Here is a 21,631-nt window from a genome sequence, read left to right on the forward strand (position 1 = left end):
TTGGAGATATACTTATAGCCTCGATACCGATATTGTTTACCGGAATTGCATATTACAATGACGCCACTCTCTCGGTGCAAAACTATTATTCTTGTTTGTAGTTGTACAGTCTTGTGGAAGAGGGCAAGTTGTGAGCGAAAAAAAAAAAAAGAAAAAAAAAAAAAAAGAAAGAGAAACAAGTCGTTTGCATTTATCAGACATTCGCTTTTAATAATAAAAATTCACGTTTTTTTTTCTTCTTCTTCTTTTCTTTCTCTTCGATTTCGATAAACATCATTTTATCTAATACATTTGTTCTTTGTACCATATCATGTTTTTTTTTTCCATCTTTTTTTCATTATTTTCAACACAGTAGCACGAAAATAAACGTGCCCGTGCAGCAAGTGTATCGAATATTTATTTATTCATGTCGCATGTACGTAGCATACATTACATTTAAAAGTAACACCTCGACAACATCATCAGTATTATCAATATTATCATCATTGCCACTTTCACACGCTTATCGCTTTTTCGTTAGTGTACCTAAAGTATTATACACGACTCTCTGCTTTAGCTCGACATTTGGTATATGTAGGTATACCTCTATGTTTAACTATACTTTTGACCAAACAGAACGGTTTTTTAATTCTTTTATATACATGTCGTTTCACACTTACTCGGATACACGCGTTACCTCGCATTCATTGCATCCTCGCTCGCATAACGTAATATTAAACTTGAACTAAAATTTTCAGCCATAGTTTTAATTTACAGTAGATGGGCTTTCTCATCATCATTAAAAAAAAAAAAAAAATGAAAAAAATGTATAATAAAAACAATAAAAGTAACAAGTGAAAAATTTTCTTTCATAAAACGTGTCAATATAGGTCGAGTATATGTATATGTATACTTGACTTAAGAAAAAAAAAATAAATCACAAATACGCAATACATGGTTTTTTTTCCTCTATACAACAATGATACAATGTTACAAAAGTACTTTAGTCTTAAAAATCATATGGTATACGAGTCATTAAAATGATTATAAATAATTGATAAAACAGTAATAATAGTAATAAGTCATAAAAATCGGTTATTCATAAGCAGCTCCTTCATCTCTCTCTCTCGCACCCATCTTTCAAGGAAAATCTTGAAGAATCGTAAAAACACAATCGTGTAACATTAGACATTATGTAATATTTTTCCTAACTTTCCTCGCAAATGTTACATTAAAGTTATAATAGCCGATTCTCTAGACTTCTACCTTAGTTTTTACCACTTGGTAAGTGTTTCGTTCGTAATGAAATGAGATAGAACATCAACAAACAGTACTCTTGCACAGTTATAAAATTCATAATGGTGCCAAAAAACTAGTCGAAAAGTACACGTTTCACATTCCGTAATACTATGAGTCGACGAGTTTTCGCAATTTTATCTACTTATTATAGCTAAAAAAAACAAAAAACAGAAAAAACAAATGCTTTAACAATACAATTTCTTCGTTTTTTGAGAAGGCTACTGCTTTGCATGATATTTTTGGCGTTTAAAAAGATTTACAATATTTCTCTTCTCTCATCAATACACACACATATATATGTTTATGCACGTGTCCACATATATATGCGTATAGTGCACTATTTACATTATTTATTTTCTGTATTTTTACACACTCGTAAATATATATTTTTTTTCCTCAAATATAAAACACCTCAACTCAATTATCATAACTTTTTTTTTTTCCATTGCCATGATTTAAGTAATTTACTCAGACAAACAGTTGCCACTTTATAAACCAAGTGGCATAAGTTAGTGCTTGCTGTTTTTCTAGCTTAGAGTATTTTAAGTAATAAAATAATAATGATAATAATAATTTGTAAGTTTATTTTTAACTAACGTGTATATCATACAAGTCTTAGCACGAGAAAAAATAAAAGACTCAGTTCTTACTATAGTTGGATGAAAAATAACAATTATAATAAATTTTTGTATCAATCAGCACATAAAGCTTCAGCGGATTCATAAGCACCTCTTATCTCTTACTTGATTATTTATTATTGTACGTTTAAAAAAAGTAAGAGATCTATGGACAAAATTTATTGTTGATATAAAAAAAATCTTTTGTTTAATCTTGTCATAAATATATTAATTATTTCGTGATAACATTTACTACAAAACTACATTTGGGTTGAGTAGCAGGATATATTTAAAATGCTCTCATTAGTAATTTTTTTGCACTAATTCTCATGTTTCTAAAATTTACAGATTCTTTTCTTTTTTCTTTTTATTTACAACTAAAACAGTTAATTAAATTTTTATTCGCGCCATTCTATTAATATTACTGTATCGTGCGTCGGCGTTATGTACATGTGCCATGTGTATATACATGAGAAACATTTATTTGCATTTTGTATATTGTACTTAATTAATAAAGAGTTCCTTTTTGGAAACTGTCCTCAAAAAATATTTTTCAGTATTAAAAGCTTTATAAAGCAAAAATCCAAGCTTTCCTCTTTCAATATATGACGCAATTTTTAAAACTTGTTGCTATTATTTTAATGACTATCAACTATTTTATTATGAATTTTTATTTATTATTTTAATAGCATTATGACTATCATAATTTTAGTTGTAATTATCTAAGTGAAAAAGCATACGTTTCTCAGCATATACGCAAAAAGCAAAGTTTATCGCGTTTTTAAAAAAAATTGTATGTTTAGTTTGTTTTCTTTTTTTTTCATTTTAAGACATACTGACGATCGATACTGATTAAGTTTATTGAACGCCTCTGCTTCATTCAGTAACAAGTATTAATACACAGAAGATAAAATGATTCGTTTGCGCTTGCTCGATTGGATTTTAGATGAGCTATTGTTGAATACATTTGTGAAATACGATTATAAAACCATGCGACGTCTCGTATTCGTGTTTACGTAAAAACACTTGCGTGAGAAAATTCCAGCAGACTCAATAATCAGTTATTATTTTGTGCATGTTAATAATGAAAAAAGTACCAAAGCAGAAATACCTCTCAAGGGTTTGTTGAAAAATTATCAGCCGTATCACAGTGTGGCTCGGAGTGTCGATCAATTTGCGATTGTTTATCTGTGATCTCACAGCAAAGTATACAGCAACGACGAAAGCAACTAACTTTTTTGCATTTACAGTACAGACTCAATCTGTTTAATTTCTTTCTCTGGTGGTTCTTGAGGAGAGGGTGCAGTTTCTACGATTTCAGGAATATCATCATCGTTTTCTTCTTCCTCGAATTCTTCATCTATCGGCGTCAATGTATCTAATATCACAGGCTGAGTCTAGTTGGGAAAAAAATTTTTTTTCATTAAAATTACAAGATAATAAGTTTTAGCCGTTAGGAACAATACAACATGTAATATTCAAGTACCTGCGGCTTCACGCAGCGTTTCAACGTAGGCGCCACAAAGCTCGTAATAGTGCTAATTAAAAAGAAACATCCTGCGACGTAAAAGGTTATTCCGTAATCTTTTGTAAGATCATATAAATTTCCTGCAACTGGAGGGCCACCAATCGCTGCAACACCTCTAAACATGATGAGCAAGCCAAAAGCATTAGTCAGCTTGTCAAGGCCTAAGAGATCCACCAAGATTATTGACGTTAGAGAAATGTAGCCAGCTATTGTTGTCATCGTCGTTAGTTGTTGATGTTGTCGTTGAAATAAAATTGAGAATTAAACATGAATAAGGTGAATCAAAAACACAATGATGTTAGAGTGGAAAAAAAGTGACAAATACAATACTCACAAATAGCAAAGCCAAAGAAGGTGCTCATCACCATATAATGCAGGGTTGTTGAACAGAGCGGCGTTACTGCTACAGATATCGTGGCCACGATCAAGCATACATTATTTAACAGCAAGGAATCTACTGATTCAAAGTCAGCAATGTATCCACACAGCACACGTCCAATAGTGTTTGTAATGCCAATAACAGACACCAACCACGAGGCAGATGATCTTTCTACTCCCTAATAACGATTAAATTTCGGATAAATAATGATTTATCAACATTTAAATGTGTGCACATACACGCACTCACTTTGGTTACTTACTTTTTGAACAGCTGCATCTACAAGGTAAAAGAAAGGTATATAAAGTCCAGCCATTCCAAATACATTACTGATACAGATCAGAAGGAAAACGGGATCCTTTAAGAGAGACGTGTCCATCATTGTTCCCAGAGCGTCTTTAAAAGACTCTGGTAACTCTAAGCATGGACACAGGGGTTCTGAAACAAATCCAAAGTTTGTATGTAAAAAAAAAAAAAAGAAAAAAAAAAGTACAGTTAACTCACGTTGCGGAGCTTTTTCTATATCGCCATCCTTGGCGTCGACGCCACGCACGGACTTTGGTAAGGAGATGACACTTTGACGATAATTAGCGAGGGACTTTTGACTTTGGAACTCAGGTAAGTAGAGCACGCTACCGCTATAAAAAATATCTTTTCTGGAGAGAGGCCGCACCATCTGGGGCTTCTCTTTGGGGATGCGGGTGTTGCTGGTGGTAAAAGTGATGCTCTCACCGTCCTAAAACCGTGAAAATTAGTCGTTGTATCGTTGTTTAGAGTTGACTGGACTTACGTCGATCTCGGTGTTGTTATTACGGGAGCCGAGCATACTGCTCGCGGAAAGCCGTAGGTGCAAGCTCTTGCGGATATCTCCGTTCGAATTGAGGGTGGTACGAGAGTTTTTGATGGCACTGAGGCTCGGCTTGTACCTCTCGCCAGTGCTAGTTTTGCGTATGCGGTCGAAGAACGGCACAGAGCCATTCTTGGGCAAGCCCTGGACGTGAGTGGTGAAGGCCGGCTGTGAGGCGTTGCGTGGGATCACAGGCTTATTGAATTCGCTCTCGGGTTTATCGAGACTGTCTTTGGTGCCTTCTTTACCCTCGTCGATGGCCTTCTTGCTGCGCGACTTGACCGAAGAGGTCTTGAGATCAGCCATACTGCCGCTATTGCTCGTTGCACCGCTCGACGAGTGCTCGTGCACCTTGACCTCGGATATCGTGGGTAGAGTCGGCACGGTTGGTACTGGTGTCAGAGGTGTTCCTTTTACATTATCAGCATCAATTAATAAAATCGACACAGTAGTGAGTCTCTGTCACTTTCTCACCACTGTACAACAGTATAGTGTTGATTTTCTTATTTACGACATCTTTCATTAAATACATAAGTTTCCAAATACGTTCCAAACTCGTATACACAAAACAATTCACAGCTCTTTAATAGACTTCTATGAAAAATTGAGTGACTTTCTTACCAGGCACTAATTGGTCTAAATTGAAGCTAGAGTGAACGCCAGGGTCGATATTAATTGGCATTTTCATTCTTTTCTCCCAGGACCCATCCGGCAGTTGTACCATGAAGTATGAGCCCCCAATACTGCCTCGCTCCATTTGGAACCTCTTCTCCTCTGCCATCCTCTGCAGCAACGGCTTCACAGATGAAGCCTTTGGATACTCCAGGGGCCGCATCATTGCTCCAAAAATCTAGGGAAAAAAAAATTGTTGTAAGTATATTTGCAAGTTTTTAAACCGCGAGTCAACTTGCATGGAGATAAAACGTTGACACCGTGCAAACAACATCAGGTAAAACTGAGAGATTAGATAGACAGATGCCGTGTGTGTACAATATATATTGCAACGGAACAAACAAGTTAAGACAATGTTGGATTTCACATTATCCTTTTTCTTATCATAAAACAACCAACAAAAACAAAACAAAAAAAAAAAAAAAAAAAAAAAAAAACAATAACAGCTAACGCATTAGGTGTACTCACGGCACAGTTGAATATGAGGCCAGCCAATATAAGGATGGCGCCTTTCCACTGGTACGTCTCGAGAAGGAGTCCAGCCAAGGGTGCAAAGATGAAGGTGCCGGCGCCAGAACCGCAGACGGCAATACCGGTGGCTAGGGATCTCTTGGTCTCAAAGTAGTAGCCAACCGCAACTACGGCCGGCAGGTAAATGAGGCCAAAGCCGATGCCTCCCAGGACGCCATAGGTAAGCATGAGCATGCCCACGGACTTGGAGAAGGTGGCGAGAATGAAAGCTAGGGCGCCGATACAGCTGCCCGCCATGCAGACGGGCCGACAGCCGTACTTGTTGGTCAGGGCGCTGACGATAGGCCCAGCCATAAGGTAGACACCCGAGAGAAGGGAGCCCGCCCAGGCGACAGTGCTGCTGCTTTCCCCGAAGTAGCTGGCAAACTCGCCGAGGAATATACCGAAGGTGTAGGCGATGCCGTCGACGATCATGTTGCACATGAACGAAGCGAACACGATGACCCAGCCATAACCACCATCCGGTGGGGGCGGTATGTCATGGTACTCGCAGAGGGAGCCGGCCTCCTCCTCCGGCGAGGTCACCGTCTCGTCTCCAGCTCCTCCAACTCCATCCGTCAGCCGGGCCTGCTCCTCCACCGAGTACTCGCTCTCCGTCTACGTAGCCAACACAGAGACAAAATATAAAGCCTTGGTCAAAGAAGTTCAGCAGCATCGTCAAGGACCTCATTGTACAAAGACGTCTGTCAATCAAAACAAGCCTACATGGCAACAATAACTGGCCCATTAGTAACAATATATAGCTTATGTAAGATGTATAAATATGTGTATCATGTAGAGAGAGAGAGAGAGAAAAAGTGAATACATCTTATAGGTGGATGGGAAACTCGAAGGGGGGCCATAAATTCGGCTATTCGTACTCTGATCTGTGTACTGTAGGTAGGTATTACCGTGCTGATCTTGCGAACGCGCCGCGAGCCGTACTGACTGGTGCTGTACTGGGACTTGGTGAGCGAAAGTCGCGACATGACGAGAACGATGGATGGTGATGGCTATTAATAACAAAGAAAGAAAAGCTCCTTCTCTTGTAATAACTAATCTATAAAGTTTGTGGTTTCTGTCACAAATGCGCGCAAAGACCCTCCACTGGTGCACACACACACACAACGCGAGATAATAAACAGCGCGTGTCTCCAGCCTGCACCACCGCACCAGGGGTAGCTACGCGCTGGGGCGTCTCTCAGCTAACGTTACTCGTCATCATCGTGGCCGCTGGACTACTGCTATTACAGCTGAGCCAGCTGTAGTAGCGATGCAGACCCTCCGTCAGGGCAGCAGCAGCGAAAACAAGGCTTGTCAGCGGCTCGGTCAGCACCACAACTGATGTCCGATATGTAGTGGCAGTAACTGTCATATCGCACGCACGCACTGATGTATTTATTAAATTCACTCAATTATCTACTTATAAGTATGCGCGAGATGACGGGAGAAGGTCTGCTTACTGGCTGTGCACGGATGCTTGTGTATATATACTTAGGCCATACACACACCACACAAGAGTTGCACTTGATTTGGGCGAAAAAGTCTTTTCTCTCATACGCTGAGGAACTATTGTTTGCGAAAAGCAACGTTTTGGAGGAAAACTGCTGGTTAAGTTAAGCTAAAAAAAAGCTAACAAAAAGGTTATACCAGCAGCACTCACACCCACAGGGGACACACAATAAGGGACACAGCACGTCGTCCCCACTTCTCGATCACTGCATGAATAGTATACGTTAGAGGGACGTCAGGGACGATGAAACTTAAGTATGACTCATGGGTCCGACCACCACGGACCATCAGATCACTCTCTTATCTGAGCTCTGAAAACTGGGCCTGAGAGCACTTTGTGCCTATATATACGGCTATACGGCTTCATGCAGTGGATACGGGCTCTACAGGGGCAGGGCCACCAGCTGACTGACTGTTCTTTTATCACAGCATGTTTGTGTTCCACTCCAAACTCCGATTATACTTACGCGGTGTGTAAGTAGAAGAGGAGGTATATGTAGGTAGATATGTACAATAAATAGTACATATACATATACACCTACACTTACGCGATGACACAGCAAAGAGAGATTACCCCGCGCTCGCTCGCGTATACTTAATAGCAAAATCAACGCGTCATCATCAGCTTAAAGCATTTTTTTCCATACATTATATGTATCTATAATATTAAGTATATTATAGTATATAAGTATATTCCAATTTGCATCCATCTGCTCCGAATCGTCGTTCTGTCTGTCGTCTGCTTTGTTTACTACGGAACAGGGACCCCCTGATACTACCCGATTCTTGCCTGACTTACGATTTTTTTTTTTTTTTTTTTTTTCTCTCAAGCGTTGTTGTTGTTGTTGATTTGACTTACTGAAAAATCATTGTAGATCAATTTTTTGTCAGCTACAAGCAATCGGATAGAAATCAGTGGCGTACGGAATATTACGATTTAATAATTGATACCTACCGATAACTTGCTGGTGTGTGTAAAAAAACAGCAAGTGTCTGCTAATCGAATGAAATGCTAACAAGTAAGTTAATTTTTATATGGAAAAACAATAAATGTTAATGGTACACGGATTTCCACTTGAACATGGCAATTGTAAGGGACACGAGGGTTTTTTATTGGCATCGGTTAAGTGTACCTACCCATCTAGTCTGAATAATTTACTGCGTTGTTTGCCAAAAATTTCGTCCGAAAAATAGATGGCAAAGAAAACCATGCAGTTCAACTTATTTGCGTGAAAAGGCCTAAGTATGTAAGTTGTTCAGACAACGCTCCTGGGAGTTCTAAGGTCCTGACTGACGGATCATAATGCGTATAGGTAGGGGTACGCACAACACAATGTACCACACACATATACGTAAACGCGCAAGGGGATGCAATGATGTTATCGCGTCGTGAAACCCTAAACAATTATTATTCGCTCGCACAGCAAACTCGTTCTCGCGAGCCCGCGTTGTCCGTTCGAGCGATTAATTAGATAACGAGAGAGAGAGCCCGCGCGCGCGTGCGACAATTGGGTGGATTATTCGCTATATGGAGCAGCGGCATAGTTTATAATACACAGTATACCGTGTGTTTATTGTAATTACAGGCCGTGTATACCTACTCTTATATATTTATGTTGTATTGCGTATACGTCAGCGGGCAGCATCTCTCGTTACGCATATTTATCACATTGTTGTAAGTGTACCTATTGTCGAATATTTTTTATCTTTTTCTCCGTGGACGTACACATGGTATACATAGCAGGAAAACCGAGTTCTCTTTTTCTCTCGCGACATCATCGCGCAAACAAAGTGAGTCAAACGTATGTATAATGCGTGATGTGTATGCACGTCCATTTCTCTGAAAAGTCACGAGATAAATGAAAACACAAAGGGTATTTTGTACCCGCGCATATAAGACGTATTGGTCTTCGGGGTGAGAAGATTTATAATAAAAGGATAAATGGAAGAGCGCGAATTCTTATGATGAAAAATATCTTTGCTGAAAAATCAATGAAAGTTGCCCTCGGGAAAACAACCGTTATGTTAAAAACATTGATCTGGTCGGAAGTGTATAACGCAAGATACCCATACTTGCTTACGCGCGTATTTCAGTTTATATATAGATAAAAAAAAAAAAAAAAAAAACGCGATGATTTAATTATCATCGACGTATTTCTAATTCCATGGCCAGGGGTTCCAATATACAAGCTTAGTTATTTTTCCTCGAGCGCTTTCGACACTCGTTCGCGAACAGTTAAAACTATTAGATTGATAATCACTTTCACCGAATTTTTATTAGTATCATATTTTTTTTTTTTTTTTTATCATACGACCATGATATTATTTCCTTATCTTTTTTTTTTTTCAAGGTAAAAGTAAAGTGAGATTTAAATTACTCCTCACTGCAGGACACGCTAAATACTGAAAGAACCTCTACGTCCCTACCCCTCTCGCGAGTTCGCGATTTTTCATGGATTTCGACGTATACACACCCGCAACATATACAGAATAAGCTCCTTTGTGCCGCGAGCAAACGCGTTCAATGCAGTTGCGTTTACGGCTTACATGTATACATGCCTCTGAGATTCGGTTGTAATCGTTAGCGGCTACCGATCTCCCTGAAACGCTTAGCCGATGCTGCCCGGCCAAAAGCGGACGAGTGAAAAACAACGAATTTCCTCTTTGCGAAAATAAAAGACCGTTCGACAAAATACAACGGAGCTAATATAATTTTGTCTCGGATCGCGTGCGAGCGCGCGATAACACCACATGTAAGTAGGTACATACCGTTGGTAAGGGCGTGCGATCTGATGAGCCTTTTTTCTTCCCCCTTCGTTTTTACCATTTTCGGTAAAGCGAATTCCGAAAAAAAGTACACACATAACGCAACCGCAGACACGACATTACATTCGTGTATCAGTTGATCGGTAAAAGATAGCGAGTCGCGATAGCTTTTTTTTCTCGCTTGGAATAAAATACGTGTAGGTATGGCATGTAAAAATACGAGGACGATAATGCGTAGACGATGATAATGAATATAATACATCATATTATATGTATATACATATGTGTGCATGATTATGTTGTGCGAGTAAGCAAATAGATAATATAATGTAGCCATGTTATACACACGTATATGTACAACAATCGAAGCGAGAGAGCCGCTCCCTTCTTTTTTTTCTCCTTTCGACCACCAATCGGATGGGTGTACATTTGTATTAAATATCTATATATAGGTATCGTTTCGTGAAAGCAAAATTTTTCGATAAACAACTTCGCTCGACAATTCGTGCCGATCACGCCTCGATTTTATACGCGTATATACTCGCGCATAATACATACGTACGCAAAATTTTCGGAGGCCTTTAATGTTCATGTCCTTCGTTGGAACAAGAAGAGTGACGTGCACGAAAAAAAAAAAAAACCCATAAACATCGACTCGATGGAATCGGGTTTTTTTCCCCCCTTTTCACGTCCAATTGTCAGTTACCCATATACGTGTATGCTTTCTGTAAATGCTTGGCTGTATTACTTGTATATATCTGTACGTTGTAAACTTATTACTAGCACGCACGCAGCTGCAGCAGCGCGATTTTTGCATAAACCTTCGGTAGGACATTGCGGCGGGCAGCTTGAAAAACACACAAAACGCAAAGACCTATACTACCTATAACTATAGGCTATCAAATAACGATGCATCACTTTAGCGAATCGTATACATGTGATGTATAGTATACACAGGTGTACGAGTAAAGCACGTGGTTTACGCAAAAATTGTGCAAGTGTATATTCATGGCCGCATTATCATGTAGTACCAAAATGTTCGCCACCCTCAGTATACAAGTATACTTGTCCATCGGTTCTTCGTTTCGTGAGTTTCTAACACTTTCAATTTCCTGACTGGCCTTGGCTATACTATATAAATATACTTATATGTGGTACTGTTACTGCGGCGGATACATATACATATGTATAATCTACACCCACATGATGTATATGTATATACGTGCTTGTGTATCAAACGATCAAACATGCGCTACTTCAAAAATACGCGCGCCCTCCTCCCTCTATAGCCGTCTGTTTATCCCCCGTTTGACGTCCGACAAACCTTACTCGTTAATACAGATATTTGTGCAAATAAGTAATAACAAAATATACATATCACGGTATATAGTACGCATAAGTTATAAGTTATGGATATCATCAATACCAGAGGGATCATTGGTAAGTAGATCGCGGTGCTTGAGAGTGTGTCATATTGTATATCGAGAAAAGCATCTATTATAAATATATGTACCGAGAGGCAATTGTAACTGAAAAACTATAAAATACGCAAGTGCCCCAAGCGGCCGAACGATTCAGAGACAGATTAACGGATAAAATATTTCCTTATGCAAATTGTAACAAACACAAAAAATGAAGCAATCACGAACATGACAGTGCGTTTAAACACGTGTACGTATGTTTGGAGATGAAATTTCTTGACTTGAGTCTAAAAAAAATTTTCGCGTTGATACAAATAAAAATATACATCGCAAACAAATTAGTCAGTACAGCAAAACACAAGAGAGGCATTTAATAGCGAAGAGCTCGATGAATTTTCTTTAAAAAAAAAAAAAAAAAAAAAAAAAAAAACGCTATTGGCGATTCTTTCCTCTTGTCTGCATTACAGTATTGGCTATACTTACAACGTGTACACACACATGAGTACGTTTCAAGGCAGTTTTAGAGCAGAGTGAATAATATAGTATACACATAGATACATGTATGTACGTTAATATCAAACGGAATGAGAATCGGCGCTACCAGAGCGCAAGCATCAGTTGAAAATTCGATTAAAAGACAAGCAGCTACATACCTCGTGATTAATGTTCATCGCGATATAATAATCGACGTGCGTATATAAAAACTCTCGATTCCGTACATCGGTGAGAGAGCGGCTATTTTGTAATCAATTGGCATGTGAGAGATAGAGCCTCGATGATGCCGATGATAGGAGAAAATAAGAATACATACGATGCGAGGGAAAAAAAGGTCGAGGACTTTGATTTTTAGTACAACTGATTTTTTTTTTTTTTTTCCTAACGAAACTTGTGACTAAGATGAAATAAGCAACGAGTGACGATGAAGAAATGTAACGGGATGGAAAGCGAGAACAAAGAAAACACGTACATGAGATGACGATAAGTGTATAATATTATATAGATGAATCGTTGGGTTTTCTCTCGCGTGAAAAATGGCAAGAAACGGTACCTTGTTCTTCGGCGGCATGGTAGGTATATATGTAATACCTATGTGTTCCTCCTGTAACGCTGTACACCTTAGGTGCAAGTTCTCGATCCTCGGCACTTATTGTGCGTCGCGCGAGAGCTCCGACTACTCCGAGGAGTCCGAGCTCGATCTTTCTCTTTGCCCAGTGCAACGTGTATAAAGCAAGTAAGTACAACAAAGAATAAAAAAAGCTTGGCTTAGCGCGCGCGTTGTGTTATATCAAAAACTGACGGCGGCGCTGCTGCTGGACTGGAGCGCGCGATTCAACCCATCGGAGACGACGTGCAACGACGCCGAGTGTAAAAGAGACAGACTAAAAAAAAATATAACGACGACGATGCTGATAATGATGACGATGATGACGATGTGTGTGCACGCAGGGGGAGAGAGAGAGGGGAGGCGGCATATAACGCGGTGCGTGCGTCAGATATATCGTATACCTATACGTAACGCTAACGTCGTCCAGTCGTCCACGGTCCACCATCAGCTGTCGGCGCGCGGACCTTTATCACGCGCGCGGCTACATTACACCTTTCTCCCTCTCCAATCCGATGTATAGGTATCGCTCTCTTTCCGCACACTATCATGACAAATCTATCTGATCTATCCTGCAAATATCCATCGAAAGCTTTCTGCAGTTGCAATCACGTATACACGTATATGTATAAAACAACCTACAGGTACAACCTAAATAATTATTATGACGGACAAAAGGTGTACGTGTATTAAGCAACATTGACACACAACAAAAGCAATAAATATATAAAACTTACGGGATGGCTATGGTTGCTGGTGGTGGATCGTATCTGCAGGCCGGCGTCCTCGTCTTGGACCTGTTCCTCGAGTTGGCTCTCGCGGCTGTTGGTGGTGCCCATGGTCCTCTATTGATGACGGTAATGGTGATAATGGTGTTGTTGTTGGTGATGGTGCAATTGCTGCTCGCATCACGGGATTACAGTATGTGCAGCTCAGCCGGCAGGTCTCGGTGGCCGCTGCTCTTGCTGTCGTTGCAACTGCAGCAGCTGCAGCCCAGCTGCCTCCGAGCTCATCCTTATCCCTTCATGAACTAGGCGACGTGCAGCGTACACCCTATATCGGTTCTCGTGCGTTGTTGTTGTACCTACTTGGTGATGGAGTAGGCTAATGTGTATTATTGAATGAATGCTCATATACGCGCACTTGAATAATACACAAAATGAACAACTTCCTGCAGCAGCGGGGGCCAAGGACTTTACGTTCCTCCCCGCTACACCCCCCGCGCTCCAGCCGAAAGAGAGAGCCCTAAGCTCCTCCTCAGAGCGGCGATCCTCCTCCTCCTGGGCTCTGGCTCTCTGCTGCTGACTACTGTATACTGTTGTGTGTGTTCTACAAGCTCTCTCTCGTCGTCATCTCCGCCGCGCCTCTCCTCCTCTTCTCCTCACCCGTCCTTACTTAACCGGCGCCACCAATGCTGTTATTGCAATTGCATGTGTAAGTAGCAGCTTTGAGCTTGCTCTCACGGAGCAGGCGCGGATCCCATCGATCCATCAGCTGTCCGGCGCTGTCCATGAGTATTTTCTCGTTTGACTGCAGGCTGCACTCCCATCTTTTTGTGTTCTATGCGATTTGTTTAATTTACCACATACATAATTATATGTTTCTTCCGATTAGGTTGCAGATACACAGAGTATATATAGTCTTACAACCATGTTGCAATAAATTAAACATAATATAAGTATTATGCATACATCCCATCCAGCCGTAACTTTCTTTACTGGACGCTGATGATGCTGTCGCCTCATTGTCCGAAGGATTACATTAATTTCTCGCGCGTGCGACTTGACTTACAAAAGCTGAGCTTTTTCCACTCTCTACCCCCACCCCCCACCCCTTGTGTGCCTGAACATAATTATATATATATATATATATATATATCCTAATTACGAGTATTTGGATGATGATTATTATGTCTCGATGGCGAGGAACAATAGGTTTTTGAGACGGAAATAAAATCGTTTTCACTTTTATCTTTCCACCCGAAAATTCGTTGCTCTGCATATATGGCTTTTGTTTCGTTTTCATATGTAATATCTACATGTGAAAACAAGAGAATTAACTATATAAAAATATAGTCTTTTCCAAGCAAGATATAAAAAGGCGAATGACAAACGTGCTGATGATTTATCATTCAATCCTTCGATATGCCTGCACAATCGATGCCATTTAGTGAATTTTATCCATACGCATGTACAATTTGTACAATGTACACGCGTACTTTTAAGGATAATTGAAGCGTGGCTATGCGCGTCAGAGCTATTTTAGTAAAAAGTCCTTTTACGTAAAAAAAATTAGACACTCTTTTATCTTTAACTGCTAAGAGTATGTTTTTACATGACTACCTATTTTTCTATATATAAAACTTTTTGTGCATCAATTGCAGTGCATATATATGTGTATGACTGACAATTCGGTTACTCACATCACTTGGACTCTGCTGCTGCTGCTGCTGCAGTTATATTCACGTAACTCTATAATATTTCTATGCCTGTTCAATTTGTGGTATATATTGTACATGACGCTGACGTTAAAATTCGCATAATTTTGTAAAATGTGAGGAAAATTAAAAATGGGTCGCAACAAACATACTTAATTTATGGATCGCCAATAAGACGTATATATTTACGTAATTTATAAAGGGAAACAGCATTGTGCTTTGACGCAATGTAGTTATAAATATCTTAAGTTAAGTCACCATTGTCGTGTGGCGTTAGCTAAAGTTGCTCGACTTTGATCGACTGTATACTTATTTATGAACTCAATTAAGTGAAAGTGCTGGATGTGGATTTAGTAATTTTTGTCGAGTCCAGATCATGTAAATTTCGTTGAGTACCGAAGACAAAACAATGTTTGCGAAAAATAATATACCTTTAAGTTATGATTTATAGTAAACTTTTAATGCATTCCAGCTCTAATCAAATACTTTTTTTTTGTACCTATTATAATATTTGACATGATAAATGTGGTAAAAAAATTCACGGGGCGTTTCTTGTCTTATGTGAGCGAACAAATTCGCTTGGAATCCTACACAAAAAAGTCACATAAAAAAGAATACGAAAAACAAAAAAATAATTGTAATATTGACGGTATAAAGCTTAATGAATAAAGATAGCTTATAATTTTTTTTTTTTTTTTTTTTACTTTGCCATATTAACAAAACGCAATACAACAATTTCAAAATCTTTTGTCCACTATCGGTATAATCGAAGGTATAATCTTAACTAAGAAATAATTCATTATGGCGTAGCTTTATCTATGTAGTACTTAATGATAAAAATAAGATTCCAAAAATCAATCAAAGTTAAAAAATCACCTGTTAAAGGTAACGAGGCTTCGTAGAATATATTTGGATCGAACATGGAACTTTCATATCAATTTGTAAATAATGTTATCATTAAATAGCTTACTCAAATATTGGTATGACAAAATAAAAGTCCCGATTAACTGTGATAAAATGGGATTTTGTCAGTATTAAAAAATTTTTTTTCACAGACCTTGTGCAATGTTTAAGTTTAAATATACATTTGAGCATGAATGTTATCAAACCTATGCGAGCTATAGTATGAGTTATATGAATGTATATGGTTGCGAGATAGGAAATTATTATTTTTTCAATTAAAGATGCAGTTTAAAAAAAATATATTTCACATGTAAAGTGCACGTGGTGTAATACAATTTTTAAAATATTTGAAATCAACTAAAATTACGCCTTAAATTTCTGATTGCATTTCGTGTAACGAGCCAAAGTATATAAAAATCGCTTTAATCATTTTTATATTTACAATATACATAATATTTATCACTTACGTATTTTAACAACATAAATAAAAATCTTATCAAAAACTCTGCGGCTCTATATCTTTAATGCAATTATTAACAGATTTCAACTCCTCTGGCGACATGTCAATCGGTATAAGACTGTCTTTTCGATTGGGGTTGCTAGCATCAAAATCATCACTGACAATGTAAACTTGCAAAATAATCTTTCCAGGTTCATCTGCAGAATCTTTTTTCAACACCACCAAAGACCCTGGAGTTAAATTTGACATGTTAGCTATGTCATCAGTTATGTCATTTAATGCATTTGTGTCTATTTCTAATTTTTCACCAGTCTTTTCTGTTACATCTTTTTCTTTTGGTTCATTATCAACATCCACATCATTCAATTTCTTATGTAACTTTATTCCTGTTTTTGATTTTTCATTCAACTTTACTGTCACATTTTCTTCTTTAGCTACACTGTTGGAATCTTTATTGGATGATTCCATGATAATATCTTCATCCATAATTTCACTGTTTTCCACATCTTTCAAATTTTCCCGATTATTTTTTTCTGGATCTTGGGCAACATTTGTGTCATTAAATTCATTACTTTCTTTATCCATGGGTAGTTTCTGTTTTTTTGATCGTCCACTTGGTTTCTTTTGTTGTTTTGCTGACTTCGGAGTTTTTTTAGGCTTTTTAGAAGCTCTACTAGATTTACTATCATCGTCACTCATTTCAGAAGGATAAACTACTTAGGAATAAAAAAAAAACATCATTCCACAGCAATACATCAATGTTTGTTTGAAAATTTGCTAACCAATTATACACAAAGTAATATTGTAATAAATTTTTTCACTAAATTCAAGTAAAATTGACCAAAAATGTACATATAGTTATTGATACAGTGCACATTAAAACAACATTTTGTTTCAATAATAAAAAAAAATTAAAGGTACTGAGCCTATGAAACAGAACCAAATAAGAGTTGTAAGGCTAAGATGTTCTGTGAAGAGGTCAAATTATTTTACAATTTATTTACTTACATTCTGCCTTAGCGTAAATAGAACCAACTTCGCTGGATAAAACCTTTCTACGTTTGCGCTTTCGAGTTATTTTAGAGGTAATAGTAACCCTTGAAGCATCGTCACTTGACTGTGCGTCACCGCTATTCTTTTCAGAATTTGCTTTTTGCACATCTCCAGATATTTCATCATTTACTACTTCTGAAAAAATATATTTTTTATTTAATATAAATCTATTAACTAGAAACTATAGCATATAATTAAAATAATTTATGATATATTAGGCCCATATTTTTTAATTTTAGAGTTAGTATAATACGTTAGTTTAATCATATTCTAAAAGTGTTACAATTAAAATTGATAAGATGGAGAATGGTTGTTTCATTAAGAATAATTGAGAGAACTGGAGTTTGTGTACGGTAATATAGGAAATGCTAAAATAAATAAGTAAAAGTTAATGATTAATTGGGTAATTTATCATTTTAAAGTGTGTTTTGAAGCTGTAATTGAAGTATTTTTATAAGATGAAAGAAGATTTACATATAATGAGCCTTGGGAATGTTATTCATACATTTATTTATTTTGAAATAAGTTAACGAGTGACCCTCAATATAAGATAAACAATAGAGTAAAAAAATACAAATAATTGAAGTCATAGTTTTTTATAGCCTAGATCAATAACTTTTCCCTACATATAATAACCACTAGTGTACTTACTACATCTTCTGCGCCGTTTTCGTCCCGTGAAGGTTTCTTTTTTGACCATTTTTTTAGCTTCTTCCACCTCTTTCTTTTCGTTTTCTTCAACGGTAGCTACAATTTTTATTTATGATAAATATTACTCATGATTTTAAAAAGTAAATAAGCTTTAATTCATACCTAAATCCTTTTCCAATGTTTCTGTGTCAAATTCTTGATACTGAAGAGCTTTCTCTATTAAATTACCATTAATTCGTTCTTCTTTTTTGTATTTTACTTTTAATTCTTGCCTAGTCCTATTAGGGAATTTACTTTGCATCAGCAAGAAGTCGGTTCCAATAATATTCAGGGCTTTGTAGAACTTGACAGTTTCCCATTTACTCCAGTCTTTGCTTTTTGGGCGCTTCTTGTAAAACCCGTTACCATAGTTGTCATCATCAACTATTATTTCAGAGCGATCTATGTTTTCTTGAGCTTTGTATTGATCTATAACCAAACTTTGTTCATCAATAATTAATTCACCATTCGGCCCAATTTTCACTTGAGGAACAGGCATTCCTGATGTATCATCAGCTTCCTCTTCCTTCTTGTCTTTTTCAATAACACTGAAAAGTTATTTACAAAATTAGCTAATTGAAAAGAGCAGAAAAAAAAACACGTGAATTAAGGTACTAACGGACCAGTAATTTTATTTGGATCCAGCAGTGAGATGACTCATAAAAGTAGTAGCAAGAAACAAAAACTTACGAACAAACTGACAGTTTCCTAGCAGCAGGTCTTGGATTCACTGGCTTTGGTTTCATAGGATTGGTACTAGGATTATAGTAAATTAGGTCATACATCGTTAATTTACTTTTATCTGGAGTTTTTTTATCGTGCTTCATATTAAAATCTCTCCTGGCCTCAGCAAGCTTTCTAGCTGACTCAGACACAACCATTCTTCTTTTTTGTCCCAGGTTTAATTTTGTTGCCAAAGAACTGGTATTGCTTGTGTCTTTTAAACTCTGCATAGAACTTATAGAGTCATTTCTCACGCGGCCTTGAGCCGTAGAAATTGATCTCCTACTATCGTCTTCAGATTCGCTGGCACTGGCGCCACTCCCTTGAATGCTGTTTCTCCGCACTCTACCACCACCATCCAATCTTGGGGTTGGTTTTGTAAAACAGGAACGTATCGATTTAAGTGGAGAACCTGAAAAACGTTTGTCAAAAATTGTTTTGTTTACAGATTATTCCAATTATTGGCTTTTCTTGTAATCGCAGATGGTATTGTTTCTGAAACTTTGCTATTCTAAGACTAAAGGATCGTTTATAGTGAGAAGTCAAAGCTGGCTGCAGCTAACTACTGCATCTTGTGACTGGAGGTTTGATACTGCAAGCTGCAGCCAGTGGCAGCTCCGACTGCTCTCTAAAAGCAATCCTTCATAAGTTTTAAATATTTATAAAGTTATTGTACCTTCAACAGTAGGAGCCGGGGATTTTTCGATTCTAGCTGGAGTCTCAGCCCTCGCAGGAGACTCGCTACAATGGTCCGGTTGCGCATCCTGTTTCGATGATTCAGAATCACTATCCAAAGGTTTTTCTCCTTTTGCCGGCTCCTTTTCTTTTTCTCCAGATTCTCTTCGTTTTACAGGAGGCACAATTTTTTCTGATATCTTGGGTTCTTCAACCGTATTCTCTTCCTTTTCCAACTCCAAATTTGGAATTGGATCAGCTGCAATAGCATCAGTCTTCAACTTTGCACTATTTTCTGATGGACATTCAGGTTCTAGTGCACATGGCTGTTTTGATACATCAGCCGAAGCTTCAAGTTGTGTTTTACGACGCACCGGGACCGACGCCGCAATCTTGATCCTCGCTCTTCTCATTTTTTGTTTTTTGTTTTTCTTTCTTTCTTTTTTTTTTTTAAAGAGTAAAAAATGGTTAGCGTATATACGAACAATAGGCACAAGCGGAGGTTAAGGCAACTCAAACACTAGGAAGTATACACGCATGTAAATAGTTTATGTACTCTATTGTATTTAATTAACGCTGTGTCTATTCGCACCAAATCCACGTAATTACGTGGATATAAGGTTAGGAATTTTAAAGAAAAACGCTACTTTTTCAAATGAAGTATGTCCACGTGAAGTGAAGTTCGCACCCTTAGAGACTATATACATGGAGGAAGCATTGTTATAACACGATGCATGAACAATAGATATGTTCGGGGACCAATACACAGAGGGTTAAGTCAAGAGGGAGTGTGTCAGATGCGGGAGCTCTCCTGATTGGCTCTGCCATATTCAGGACCATGATGTAAATTTATAAGGGTGCCTGTACATGGGCGTCTTGCAGTCTGGAGACTGCCAGCCAAAGCTTCGGCGGGTGATTCAATTCAAATTGATAGAGATCAATATTTTTTTTTTTCTTGCATTCCGTACAACAGACACCTTGTTTTCAATGAAACTAGACTCTGAAGTCGCATTTTAATGTCAGAAATTGATTTTAATAAAAAATTTCGAGTAAGTATAACAAATGACTAGTTTTTGCTGGCAGCCTGTTACTGCAATTTCCCTGTTTACCGACTAGTCGTTTGTTATACTGACTCCAAATTTTTTTAAACTTTTTACTAAAACCAGTTTCTAAAATCCGAGAATATTCACACAGAAAAACTGACTAAATAGGTAATCATTTATCAATTGACGTACATGTATATTCATACGTATGCTATATCTGTAAATATATCTCACTTTGAGGTGGATGCGGGGGATAGATTTTAGTTTTAACTTTGGCCACTTCGTTTCATTGTACAGGCTCTTCGGCGCTGTAGTAGTCACATCTCCCTCAAATATGGCGTCGTGATGGAAGGCGCAAAATGGCACGAAAATGAGACCTCGGAACGCCACACCATAACATCATGAGTCATGAGTAAGAGTATGAGTACATGAGTGCGAGACTCGTATCGACGAGATCTTGGAAAAATCTACAACTTTTGTATTTAACATTTTTCAGTCGGACATCAAATTTCGCGTGAAATTGCAAAAAATACGAGATGTATCCATTTTTACCCCTTTTCAACCACTAAAATCATCCCCTAACTTTCTTGGGCACATAACACATTTTCCTTGTGTTGACTTTAACCCTTTTAACCATTTTAAAACGTAGGTTTCTGGATAACATTTTTTTGTTCTCTATATTCAACGTGCCTGGACTACTTATCTTGCTGCCAGTGCTGCCACTTTGCAACTATAAAAATCCTACAGGTGAAGTATGATCATATCTTATGAGTGTGATAGCAGATAGAGCAGCAAATTGGCACACTGGCAGATAGATAGAGCTTAACCTTAGAGAATATATACTATATAGTAATAATCATTTGGATCAGCGCCATCTAGCGGTAGTGATTTTTTTGGCCAAAAATTGCTTCTGAAATTCTGATGGAGAGCTTTAGGCAGCTTAGCCCTGGAGCCGTTTAATCACTTATAAACCAGCCGCAACTTTTGAAATAGATACAAAATAAATAATTAACGA

General features: G+C 37.8%; 2 protein-coding genes across 10 annotated transcripts; both read right to left on the reverse strand.

The window, feature by feature from the left end:
* Positions 1 to 773: 773 nt before the first annotated feature.
* Positions 774 to 13,880, reverse strand: LOC106637588 (monocarboxylate transporter 14). Of its 7 annotated transcripts, none has more exons than XM_089591569.1 (9): positions 13,370 to 13,880; positions 5,790 to 6,449; positions 5,271 to 5,499; positions 4,593 to 5,059; positions 4,307 to 4,538; positions 4,061 to 4,240; positions 3,758 to 3,976; positions 3,382 to 3,629; positions 774 to 3,292 (listed from the first exon to the last, which is right to left on the reverse strand). In XM_089591569.1, exons 1-9 carry the CDS (start codon positions 13,469 to 13,471, stop codon positions 3,140 to 3,142), a joined length of 2,490 nt encoding a protein of 829 aa, XP_089447695.1. In that variant the 5' UTR covers positions 13,472 to 13,880; the 3' UTR covers positions 774 to 3,139. The 7 variants fall into 7 exon arrangements, with proteins under 7 accessions (XP_089447695.1, XP_023245298.2, XP_089447696.1 ...); XM_023389530.2 differs by having other exon boundaries at positions 3,758 to 3,980; positions 4,065 to 4,240; positions 13,370 to 13,879; XM_089591570.1 differs by lacking the exon at positions 13,370 to 13,880 and adding an exon at positions 6,743 to 7,779 and having other exon boundaries at positions 3,758 to 3,980; positions 4,065 to 4,240; positions 4,593 to 5,041.
* Positions 13,881 to 16,285: 2,405 nt separating this feature from the next.
* Bdp1 (transcription factor TFIIIB component B'' homolog Bdp1) lies at positions 16,286 to 20,264 on the reverse strand. Of its 3 annotated transcripts, XM_089591030.1 has the most exons (7): positions 19,575 to 20,264; positions 18,866 to 19,310; positions 18,299 to 18,723; positions 18,137 to 18,232; positions 17,441 to 17,620; positions 16,741 to 17,148; positions 16,286 to 16,662 (listed from the first exon to the last, which is right to left on the reverse strand). In XM_089591030.1, the coding sequence occupies exons 1-7, from the start codon at positions 19,984 to 19,986 to the stop codon at positions 16,469 to 16,471; spliced, it is 2,160 nt and encodes a 719-aa protein (XP_089447156.1). In that variant the 5' UTR covers positions 19,987 to 20,264; the 3' UTR covers positions 16,286 to 16,468. The 3 variants fall into 3 exon arrangements, with proteins under 3 accessions (XP_089447156.1, XP_089447155.1, XP_089447154.1); XM_089591029.1 differs by having other exon boundaries at positions 16,286 to 17,145; XM_089591028.1 differs by having other exon boundaries at positions 16,286 to 17,148.
* Positions 20,265 to 21,631: the final 1,367 nt, after the last annotated feature.

This window comes from Copidosoma floridanum, unplaced genomic scaffold (genome assembly GCF_036245765.1).
Source record: "Copidosoma floridanum isolate Cflo_tuat_1 unplaced genomic scaffold, Cflo_Japanese_pri ptg000013l, whole genome shotgun sequence".
NCBI classification, from domain to species: domain Eukaryota; kingdom Metazoa; phylum Arthropoda; class Insecta; order Hymenoptera; family Encyrtidae; genus Copidosoma; species Copidosoma floridanum.

Excerpts from the sequence above, each read along its gene's own strand:
- Bdp1 (XM_089591028.1), bottom strand. The coding sequence starts at position 19,986 with ATGAGAAGAGCGAGGATCAAGATTGCGGCGTCGGTCCCGGTGCGTCGT. Across the intron at positions 18,724-18,865 it reads AGGAAACTGTCAGTTTGTTC|TGTTATTGAAAAAGACAAGA; the intron begins GTAAGTTTTTGT and ends ATAACTTTTCAG. Across the intron at positions 18,233-18,298 it reads AACATTGGAAAAGGATTTAG|CTACCGTTGAAGAAAACGAA; the intron begins GTATGAATTAAA and ends TAAAAATTGTAG.
- LOC106637588 (XM_089591565.1), bottom strand. The coding sequence starts at position 13,471 with ATGGGCACCACCAACAGCCGCGAGAGCCAACTCGAGGAACAGGTCCAA. Across the intron at positions 5,060-5,270 it reads TTTAGACCAATTAGTGCCTG|GAACACCTCTGACACCAGTA; the intron begins GTAAGAAAGTCA and ends ATAATGTAAAAG. Across the intron at positions 3,981-4,064 it reads TAGATGCAGCTGTTCAAAAA|GGAGTAGAAAGATCATCTGC; the intron begins GTAAGTAACCAA and ends AATCGTTATTAG.